This window comes from Physella acuta, unplaced genomic scaffold (genome assembly GCF_028476545.2).
Source record: "Physella acuta isolate Inbredline_101_S28 unplaced genomic scaffold, ASM2847654v3 ptg000219l, whole genome shotgun sequence".
Taxonomy (NCBI): domain Eukaryota; kingdom Metazoa; phylum Mollusca; class Gastropoda; family Physidae; genus Physella; species Physella acuta.
Window position 1 is genome coordinate 170734 of NW_026731738.1, and position 11244 is coordinate 181977.

At 44.0% G+C, this 11244-nt stretch overlaps 2 protein-coding genes across 4 annotated transcripts in view; one reads left to right on the forward strand and one right to left on the reverse strand.

The window, feature by feature from the left end:
* Positions 1-10353, forward strand: part of LOC131937708 (uncharacterized) — a 30884-nt gene extending 20531 nt beyond the window's left edge. Inside the window, exon 9 of the mRNA XM_059295309.1 lies at positions 10040-10353. Coding sequence (XP_059151292.1) covers positions 10040-10211 — 172 coding nt within the window. The 3' untranslated portion in view covers positions 10212-10353. The remainder of the gene's footprint in view (positions 1-10039) is intronic.
* Positions 143-8594, reverse strand: LOC131937713 (tubulin alpha-2/alpha-4 chain). Of its 3 annotated transcripts, none has more exons than XM_059295316.1 (3): positions 8146-8594; positions 1926-2862; positions 143-1251 (listed from the first exon to the last, which is right to left on the reverse strand). In XM_059295316.1, the coding sequence occupies exons 1-3, from the start codon at positions 8426-8428 to the stop codon at positions 1116-1118; spliced, it is 1356 nt and encodes a 451-aa protein (XP_059151299.1). In that variant the 5' UTR covers positions 8429-8594; the 3' UTR covers positions 143-1115. The 3 variants fall into 3 exon arrangements, with proteins under 3 accessions (XP_059151299.1, XP_059151300.1, XP_059151301.1); XM_059295317.1 differs by lacking the exon at positions 8146-8594 and adding an exon at positions 7912-7928; XM_059295318.1 differs by lacking the exon at positions 8146-8594 and adding an exon at positions 7777-7797.
* Positions 10354-11244: the final 891 nt, after the last annotated feature.

Consider the following 11244-nt stretch of genomic DNA (forward strand, 5'->3'; position numbering starts at 1 on the left):
ATTTAAAAACTGAAGTACATACATATAAAATAGACATGAGATTTAACAACTGAAGCACATACATATAAAATAGACATGAGATTTAAAAACTGAAGTACATACATATAAAATAGACATGAGATTTAAAACATACTGCGCAGAATGTCTGTTGTGTTTTCTTTTATTTGTTCCTTTCATTACAATATACAATGTGTACACTCCATGTCCAATTGTAAATGTGTTCCTTTCGCTACAATCTACATTCAAACTGGATCTATTAGGCATCCATCATAGAGTCTACGGTGTAGAATGTTGAACATGTTTTGTGATGCAGCTTTGTATTGTATTTGTGTCATGTTGCATATATGTTATATGTGATGTAGTTACGTCATACACGATGACGGTATGTTGATTGTAAATTGATGTGTCAATGTATGAGAGTCTGTTTTTTGTTCTTGTTGTGGATAATCTAGGTCTTTTCTATAAAAGGTAATGTGGTGTTTTCCTAAAGGTATAATTAAGGTCTTATAAAGGTATAATTAAGGTCTTATAAAGGTTAATTGAGGTCTTTGTTTCATAAGGGTTGATCGAGGTCTCCCTAAGAGGGTAAGTTGAAGTCCTTATCTGGGTAAAGTTCAGGTCTTCATTGCTTTAGTGAACGCTTCACAGCCAATCTGGTTAAGGCACCTTGTTTTTTTATTCTCAACCGTGTCCGTTATTCTTTAGTCAGGTCGCTGCCCCTGTTGGGATTAGCCCCGTCGCGTCCATTATGTGAACACAGTTCATCCGATGATGTAAAACATAGTTCATACGATGAGGTAAACAGTTCATCCGATGAAGTAATGTCCGGTTACCGCATGTGTCGCCGACGTTGAAAGATGCCGAGAGTAACGTTGAATCCCGTTGATAATTTTTCACGTAGCTGCCGTCGTTATATTTCAAACCAACCGGCAATCGTGTGGGTAGGTTCGACATCTTTCAGTATCCGGCAAAAAATGGACAAAAACGTCTTGGCGTTGATGGTCAGATGTTACGAACGCCAGTAGGGGTGAAAAAAAAAACATGGGTATTGACCAACCGATTATGGAGCGTCCAGTTCCAGCAAAAGACCCTAGGGGAGGGGGAGTGTGGGGGACTTAGAATTCTTCCTCTCCTCCCTCCTCCTCTCCGGCTACGGAGTCGAGTCCGACCTCCTCGTAGTCTTTCTCCAGAGCCGCCAGATCTTCTCTCGCCTCGCCGAATTCTCCCTCCTCCATTCCCTCTCCTACATACCTGTTGGTCACACAGAGAAAATGGTTCAACACATTGACATTATAATGGAAATATTACAAACATAGAACAATCATTGAAATAAAAAGAAATAGTACATAAGTAAAATGCATGCAATAAATGAATTATTTAATTGAGGTAAATGTATATTTTTGTTTAAATATGTTTTGAAATAAAAGCAGCAATCATAGAATCGTTCATACGCCATACTACACAGATTGCCGTCATTTATTTCTGGTATACGGACATTACCGGCACAAACTTTTGCTTATTAGCCAGGTAGACTAGAGCATATGCTGCTAGAAAGGTGGGATTCCGATAGTTTTTTGCTTTCTTCACCTAGAGCTTTGGAATACCAAGATTGGACATATAGGACAGTTCGGTTCGGGTACGAAGTACGATCTCGAGCCCGAGTTTCTAACTTGGGACTTCCGGGTTAGCAAGCGCGCGGTCTATCTCTAGACCACGACGTTGAAAGAAGTCTTTGCTAGTGCAGTTTTCCATCTTAGTTAAAGTAAACTAAGATTTGGATAAGTGTTTAAGGCTTGAGCGCTAACAATGGCATGGGTTTGTACGAATATTTGCCTCTAGAGACTATTGTCATTTTGTTTGTCGGGTATACATAGGCTACCTTTTTTAGGGTCAGAGGTCGTCTAGTATCTAACTATGGTACTCACCAATGCACGAACGCTCTCTTGGCATACAGCAAATCAAACTTGTGGTCCAGTCGAGCAAATGCCTCAGCGATGGCAGTGGTGCTGGCTAACATACAGACGGCACGTTGAACTTTGGCCAGGTCACCCCCGGGCACGACCGTCGGAGGCTGGTAGTTGATGCCTACTTTAAAACCCGTCGGGCACCAGTCTACGAATTGTATGGTACGTTTGGTCTTGATGGTGGCGATGGCAGCGTTGACGTCTTTGGGCACGACGTCCCCTCTGTACAGTAGACAGCAGGACATGTACTTGCCGTGGCGAGGGTCGCATTTGACCAGCTGGTTCGCTGGTTCGAAACACGCGTTGGTTATCTCCGCGACAGTCAACTGTTCGTGGTACGCTTTCTCGGCTGAGATCAAAGGAGAGTGGATGATAGCTGGGAAATGGATTCGGGGGTATGGCACCAAGTTGGTCTGGAACTCTATCAAGTCCACGTTTAACGCCCCGTCAAATCTGAGCGGTGCCGTGATGGACGACACGGCCTGGGCCAGGATACGGTTCAGATTCGTGTACGTCGGGCGTTCAATGTCAAGGTTGCGCCTGCACACGTCATACATGGCTTCGTTGTCGAAGATGAACGCGCAGTCCGAGTGCTCCAGTGTGGTGTGTGTGACCAAGATGGAGTTGTACGGCTCCACGATGGCTGTGGAGATCTGAGGGGCGGGGTAGATGGCGAACTCAAGTTTGGATTTCTTGCCGTAGTCGACGGAGAGCCGTTCCATAAGGAGGGAGGTGAAGCCGGAGCCGGTGCCGCCGCCAAAACTGTGATATACGAAAAATCCTTGGAGGCCCGTGCACATGTCCGCCAGCTTCCGGATTCTGTCCAAGACAAGATCGACAACTTCTTTCCCGACTGTGTAGTGGCCTCTTGCGTAGTTGTTAGCGGCGTCCTCTTTGGCTGGGGAAGAAATAGACATTGCCAACAATACTGTTTCAAAGAGATAATTAGTGATTACAATATAAACTTGCCTAAAGCTAACAGCATTGAAGGCATAGTAGGGATAATTTGGTTGGTTAATTTTATTTCCGGATACTTTTTATAAGACACGAGTAAAGAACTTAAAAAATGGATTTTCATTCTGTTATTCCCAGCGACTGACTATTCCTGGCTCTAAGACTTTGATTCGTGATCCCAGTTTTCGACACCAACCCTAGCCACTAATGCACTGCCTTTAGGGCGATACAGTTGTTGTTTGTGATCCATATGGTAGATGAAGTAGAGCTCATCTGTTGCTATGACTGGCGGTCTTTACTTTTCCCCTACTAGTCAGGTACCTATCAAGAGCATATTACATCCGGCGGAATTCAGATCGAGAACCGAACTACAGCAATTGTAATGTAGTTTTATTTTTACGTGCATTATAATGTCTTTACAAATGGCGATCACGTCGTTAATATTTGTGTAGCGTCACAACAGGGTCGTATCGATGCTACATTCTACTGGTATCGCTACTATAAACCAAATGAAGACCCTAACCTTAGTCCAGTTTACGTATTCATATAGGGCATTAGATGCATGTCGCCCATGGCGTAGTCAGGTTTAAAGTCAACCACAGTTATAGTTCGAGTTGTAAGAGCTAGGGTTAGAGCTAAGGTCAGAGCTAGGATCTTAGGGTCACAGTAAGGGCCACAGTTAGGGTCAAAATTAAAGTTTATGTCAGAGCTAAGGTCATATTTAGTCAACAGTTACAGTTAAACTCCGTTATCAGAGCTTAAGTCACTGTTATGGTAAGAGCTAGGGTCAGATTTAGTCAACAGTTACAGTTAAATTCCGATAACAGAGCTAAGGTCACTGTTATGGTAAGAGCTAAGGTCAGATTTAGTCAACAGTTACAGTTAAATTCCGATAACAGAGCTAAGGTCACTGTTATGGTAAGAGCTAGGGTCAGATTTAGTCAACAGTTACAGTTAAACTCCGTTGTCAGAGCTAAGGTCACTGTTATGGTAAGAGTTAGGGCCAGAGTTCGGCCAAAATACCGTCCGTACTAGTTAGTGATATATGTAAGGTTTGAGCTAGTATGGGTTCCTTACAGGCAGGGTCTAAGGGTCAGGGTATTAGACACATGTAGTTATGGTCTGATTTAGGGTCGGTTCTATTTAAGGGTCAGAACTAGGGTCAGAGTATGGGTCAATTGTATTAAAGGGTCAGATGTAGGGTTAGAGTATGGGTCAGTTGTATTTAAGGGTCGGATGTAGGGTCAGAGTATGGGTCAGTTCTAGTTAGGATCTAAGGTTTAGAGTATAGGTCAGTTCTAGTTAGGATCTAAGGTTTAGAGTATAGGTCAGTTCTAGTTAGGATCTAAGGTTTAGAGTATAGGTCAGTTCTAGTTAGGATCTAAGGTTTAGAGTATAGGTCAGTTCTAGTTAGGATCTAAGGTTTAGAGTATAGGTCAGTTCTAGTTAGGATCTAAGGGTTAGAGTATAGGTCAGTTCTAGTTAGGATCTAAGGGTTAGAGTATGGGGCATATGTAGTTATGGTTTGATTTAGGGTCAGTTCTATTTAAGGATGAGAAGTAGGGTCATTTAAGGTCATATTAAATGCCCGTTCTAGTTAATGACTAAGTTAGGATCTAAGTTAAGGTTAGAGTTAGCGTCGGCTAAGGTAAGAAATACCATCAGTATTAGTTTGGGTCATAGAGTCAAAGTTAGGTCGGGTGGTGGATTAAGTAAGCTATTAAATACGTATGACTAAGCGCGTTAAGGTAATGCTAATAGTAGGTAGGTCTAGGACTATTGTCAGTACTAGTAACTGTCAGTTAGGGTCAGTACTAGTTAGGTCCAGGATTATTTTCAGATTAAGCATGAGCTATGGTATAATGCTGTAATTCCTGATCAGTCAGATTTGGTCAAAGTTAACATCAACATCTAGTTAATCAGTTTTTGGGGCTTTTTTAGGGTTGGAAGGGTTTGGAATAAGTTACTATCAGTTAAGGTCAGATAGCATCATGAATATCATCAGAACTAGGTTCAGATTTAGGCTAAACGTTAGGGTACGTTCTAGTTAGTGTCTGAATTAAAGTCAGTCGGCTAAGATAAGAAATACCGTCATGGTTAAAGTTATGGTCATAGTTAAAGTCGGTTGGGATTAGAGTTAGGGTGATAGTTAGGGTTAGAAATACCGCCAGTACTAGTAACTGATAAATTTAAGATTCAGAGCTACTTAGGCTCCTTGGGGTCAGAGTATGGGTCAGTTGTATTTAAGGATCAGAAGTAGGGTCAGAATATGGGTCAGGTAGTTAGGGATTGAGTTGGGGTCGGTTCTATTTAAGGGTCGGAAGTATGGTCGAATTAAGTGTCAGTTTTAGTTTGGTTTGTAGTTAGGGTTTTTTATACGGGTTTGGGGACAGGTCAGTTCTAATTAGGGTCTATGGGTCAGAGTATGGGGCAGTGGTAGGGTCTGATTTAGGGTCGGTTCTATGTAGGTGTTATTTACGGTCAGAGAAACTGTCCTCCATTCTAGTTAGGGTCTAAATTAGGGTCTGAGCTAGCTTCGGCTAACGTAAGAAATACCGTGAGTACTAGCTAGGATCATGGAGTCAAAGTTAGGTCGGGTGGTGGATTAAGAAAGCTATTACACATGCTAGATTTATCGTGTTAACGTTGGGATCAGCGCAGGTTTGTCTAGGACTATTGTCAATACTAGTTAGATCCAGAATAGTTTTCAAAGGTTTAGAATGCTGTAATTCCTGATTTGTCCGATTTGATCAGTTAACACCAGCATCAACTAGGGGTAGACTGCGGTTGTTTCTAGTTTGTGGGTTCTGTGAGGCTTGGAGAATTATGGGAATCGTGTTAGTACTAGTTAGGGCCAGAGTTAGGATCAGATAGTATCATATATACCACCAGAACTAACTTTAGATTTAAAGTAAAAGTAAGGGTCCGTTCTAGTTAGTGTCTGATTTAAGGTTAAGGTTTAAGTCGATTAAGATAAGAAATTGTGTCAGAACTTTTTTCATAGGGTTAAAGCTATGGTCTGAGTCAAGGTCGGCTAGGTTTAGGATTATTGTTACTACTGTTTAGGATCAGATATACGTTTAGAGCTGGGATACATTTTCATGTTGGTACGACTGATGGGGTTTTGTCTCTAGTACATAAGGGTCAGAGTTAGGGTCAGCTTATGGGTCAAAGTGTGGGTCAGGGTAGTCAGAGTATGGGTCAGAGTATAAGTTAGACTATGGGTCAGAGTTAGGGTCAGAGTGTGGGTCAGAGTGTGGGTCAGAGTATGGGTCAGAGTTAGGGTCAGAGTATAAGTCAGAGTATGGGTCGTAGTATAAGTCAGAGTATGGGTCAGAGTGTGGGTCAGAGTATGGGTCAGAGTATGGGTCAGAGTACCAGTCAGAAGTTGGGTCAGACTTAGGGTCAGAGTATGGGTAAGAGTTAGGGTCAGAGTATAAGACAGAGGTTGGGTCAGAGTGTGGGTCAGAGTATGGGTCAGATTATGGGTCAGAGTATGGGTCAGAGTACCAGTCAGAAGTTGGTTCAGAGTTAGGGTCAGAGTATGGGTCAGAGTTAGGGTCAGAGTTAGGGTCAGAGTATGGGTCAGAGTTAGGGTCAGAGTATGGGTCAGAGTTAGGGTCAGAGTTAGGGTCAGAGTATGGGTCAGAGTATGGGTCAGAGTATGGGTCAGAGTTAGGGTCAGAGTATGGGTCAGAGTTAGGGTCAGAGTGTGGGTCAGAGTATGGGTCAGAGTTAGGGTCAGAGTATGGGTCAGAGTATGGGTCAGAGTGTGGGTCAGAGTATGGGTCAGAGTATGGGTCAGAGTATGGGTCAGAGTATGGGTCAGAGTATGGGTCAGAGTATGGGTCAGATTTCCAGTCAAAAGTTGGGTCAGAGTTAAGGTCACAATTGGAGTAAAAGCTAGGGTAACATGGCTATTCTTAGATATACGGTGAAGTAGCAAACAATAATAGAGAACAAAATATGTGAAATGGAGGGTGGGGGAAGGGTGGGGGCGGATCTAAAGCTTTGATAAGCTGGGTAGTTACCAGAAATATTCTAGATCTAACTGCGATGTGCAACAATTATTTTCTATAAAACGGCAAGGCGTGGCTAGGTAGGGGTGGGGGAGGTAATCCTTGTGTTAAGCTAGATATAGGCTAGTTCTAGAATCTAGATCAAATTGTAATGTGCATGAACATTATATTGTATAAAATGACAAGGTATGTGTGTGGTTGGGGTGGGGTGGGGGTGGGGGGTAAAAGGGAGGTTACCCTTGGGTAAAGCTGGGCATTCACTAGAAATACTCTACTTTAGATCTAACAGGGATATGCATTAAACAATGGGGTGGGTGGGGGTGGGGTGTGGGAGGGGGGGGCTGATGCGTAGAGCTACTTGGACTTAGCCAGGCACTCACCTGGAATAAATCTAAAATTTAGATCTAAGTGGAATGTGCATGAATATGTAATTACACTATAAGGTGGTGTGTGTATTGGAGGGGGGGGGGACGGACACAGGAATTCAGCTAACATAAGCTGTTTGAGATGGAATGTGGATGAAAATTCTATTCAATAAAATCACAATGCTGGTGGGTGGAGTGGGGGGGGGGGAGGGGGGCGGGGATGGAGGGGGGCGGGGGATGGAGAGGGGTACTGACCTGTTATGAGCTGTTCGGGGTGGGACATATCCCATAAAATAGCACGATGGGATTGGTGGGTGGGGGTGGGGGTTGGAGGGTGGGGGTTTGGACAGAAATGTATCGAGGTACTTGCCTGACATGAGCAGCTCGGGATTATTATTAGATCCTATAAAATAGCACGGTGGGGGTTGGAGGGTGGGGGTGGGGACAGAGACTTAAACAACCCGAGGTACTGACCTGATATGAGCTGCTCGGGGTGGGGGGGGGGGGGGTGGGGGGACAGAGACTTAAACAACCCGAGGTACTGACCTGATATGAGCTGCTCGGGGTGGGGGGGGGGGGACAGAGACTTAAACCAACCGAGGTACTGACCTGATATGAGCTGCTCAGGGTGGGGGTTGGAGGGTGGGGGTGGGGACAGAGACTTAAACAAACCGAGGTACTGACCTGATGTGAGCTGCACGGGGGGGGGATGTATCCCATAAACTAGCACGGTGGGGTTGGAGGGTGGGGGTGGGGACAGAGACTTAAACAACCCGAGGTACTGACCTGATATGAGCTGCTCGGGGTGGGGGTGGGGACAGAAAATTAAACTGAGGTACTAACCTGATATGAGCTGCTCGGGGTGGAAGAGCTGTCGGTATGTTCCTGTTCTCACCTCGTCTATCACCGTGGGCTCCAGGTCAAGCATGACGACCCGCGGCACGTGCTTCCCCGCGCCCGTCTCGCTGAAGAAGGTGTTGAACGAATCGTCCCCACCGCCAATCGTCTTATCGGAGGGCATCTGCCCGTCGGGCTGTATACCGTGCTCGAGGCAGAACAATTCCCAGCAGGCGTTGCCGATTTGGACGCCGCCTTGGCCCAAATGTATGTTGATCACTTCCCTCATGGTGTTTGCTGGTGTGTTGGTTCGGGAGCTAGATCTGACCTCAGATGGCTGGATGTCGTGTGACCGTTGGAAAGGACGGAAACGACAGTTCTCGGTCTATCACCGCGACCTTCTGTATTTATGATGGCTCGGTTGGCAGGGGTGACGTCATTCTATTTCCGTCACGTCATGTTTTGATTAGAATTAGGTGAAAGAAGAAAGGTTTTGGAGAGTATGTACGCAAATTTATGAAGGAGGGAAATTTAACACTTGTTTTATTTTACTTGAAGTTGGAGATTAATTGTATTGTATTCACAACTTAGGAAAGTTAGTGTAGATATTTAGATCTATTTCCGTAACTCATTAACTGGCCATGCAGCTTCTTGATTAAAGAATAAGAAAAATAGATTACAATAAATTATGAACATAATTACATTTTTTGAGAATGACGTTTGTGACTTAGTTATTATAATTTTTTTAAACTAATATTTTAAATGTTCTTTAATCGATCAAATGGGCTACAACGTATTTTATAATGTCTACGACAAATTCACGAAAGACACTTGCACGAAAGCTCGGGCAGTGTTCATTCGGGCGTTTTTTACATTCGGGCATTTGTCCCATTCGGGCGTTTTTCACATTCGGTGTCTTTCGGGAAAACGTCACCAATACCGTGGTGTTATATCAGTGGCGTAGCCAAGGGTTGAGAGAGGAGGGGTTACCTTCATAGTGAATCATTATTGACTGACGATGAAATAGATGATCTTACATCATATCAAAATTAAAAATCTGCGACTCCCTCCCACAAATAAAGTTTGCGCTGTTTTAATTTAATATTAAAACCAGGATATTTTCATGGGGGAGTTCTATCCCCCTTCCCCCCCCCCCCCCCCCAACACGCCTTGTCTAAGCCCTGACGGCCAGACTCATAAACGTGCTTATGTATTTCTTAATGGCGAGATACAAATGAGAAAAGAACGCTGGATAGTTAAAGCTAGAAGTAAATTTTGTTTTAGTTAACAGTCTTGAGTATTTTCAGTTTTAGTTGCAATGAATTTGGGAATTCCCGACTCTATTCTCCCTTTTCATATCTTCCATTTCGTATAATCCACATAATATCTCCCCTTGACTATCCAAACGTTTCTATATTCCCCTTCATTTCTCCCCCTTCCCATCTTCCCCTCCATGTCTTCTCCTTCATTTCCTCCCCCTCCCTATCTTCCCTCCCTATCTCCCCTCCCACTCCCTATCTCCCCCTCCCTATCCCCCCTCCCTATCTCCCCCTCCCTATCTCCCCCTCCCTATCTCCCCCTCCCTATCTCCCCCTCCCTATCTCCCCCCTCCCTATCTCCCCCTCCCTATCTCCCCCTCCCTATCTCCCCCTCCCTATCCCCCTCCCTATCTCCCCCTCCCTATCTCCCCCTCCCTATCTCCTCTTCCCTATCTCCCCCTCCCTATCTCCCCCTCCCTATCTCCTCCTCCCTATCCCCCCTCCCTATCTCCCCCCCTCCCTACCTCCCCCTCCCTATCCCCCCTCCCTATCTCCCCCTCTCTATCTCCCCCTCCCTATCTCCCCTCCCTATCCCCCCTCCCTATCTCCCCCATTAATGCCTGTTGTTTGTGTGTCCCCAGTTGCTGGTGCAAGAAACGTCGTGTGGCGTCCATCAAGGTACTGGTGGTCAATGAGAGCAACAAGAAGATCAAGCACTACATCTCCTTCTGTGGCCTCATCACCACTTGCTTCGGTTCTTTCCTCTTCGTCTTCTGCATTTGTTGCAAGAAAAGTGACAAGAACGCCAGATAGATTTGTTGCAAGAAAAATGACAAGAACGCCAGATAGATTTGTTGCAAGAAAAATGACAAGAATGCCAGATAGATTTGTTGCAAGAAAAGTGACAAGAATGCCAGATAGATTCACTGAACAGGACAAGAATGCCAGATAGATTTGTTGCAAGAAAAGTGACAAGAATGCAAGATAGATTTGTTGCAAAAAAAAACTGACAGAATGCCAGAATAAATGGATTGGCCACAAATGCCAGGTAGAATCATTGACCTAGAACAAGAATGCCAGAGAGATTGCTTGACCTAGGATATGAATGCCAGAGAGATTGTTTGACGTAGGATATGAATGCCAGAGAGATTGTTTGACCTAGGATATGAATGCCAGAGAGATTGTTTGACCTAGAATATGAATGCCAGAGTGATTGTTTGACCTAGGATATGAATGCCAGAGAGATTGTTTGACCTAGAATATGAATGCCAGAGAGATTGTTTGACCTAGGATATGAATGCCAGAGAGATTGTTTGACCTAGGATATGAATGCCAGAGAGATTGTTTGACCTAGGATATGAATGCCAGAGAGATTGTTTGACCTAGGATATGAATGCCAGAGAGATTGTTTGACCTAGGATATGAATGCCAGAGAGATTGTTTGACCTAGGATATGAATGCCAGAGAGATTGTTTGACCTAGGATATGAATGCCAGATAGATTGTTTGACCTAGGATAAGAATGTCAGAGAGATTGTTTGACGTAGGATATGAATGCCAGAGAGATTGTTTGACCTAGGATATGAATGCCAGAGAGACCTAGGACAATAATGCCAGATAAATTACTTCACCTTGGACAAGAATGCCAGAAGGATTGCTTGACTTAAAAGAAGAATGACTGACATATATCTTGACCTTGAAATCAGTTTTCATACGAGCTGCAACATAATCATGTTTTTTTGTTATATGATTATTTAAGGACCTAACGGGCATGCATGATATTTTAAGTTCAAATCAGTTAACCATTAAGTTTTTAAGTTTAAACGTTATTTTTTTTTAAATAGTAA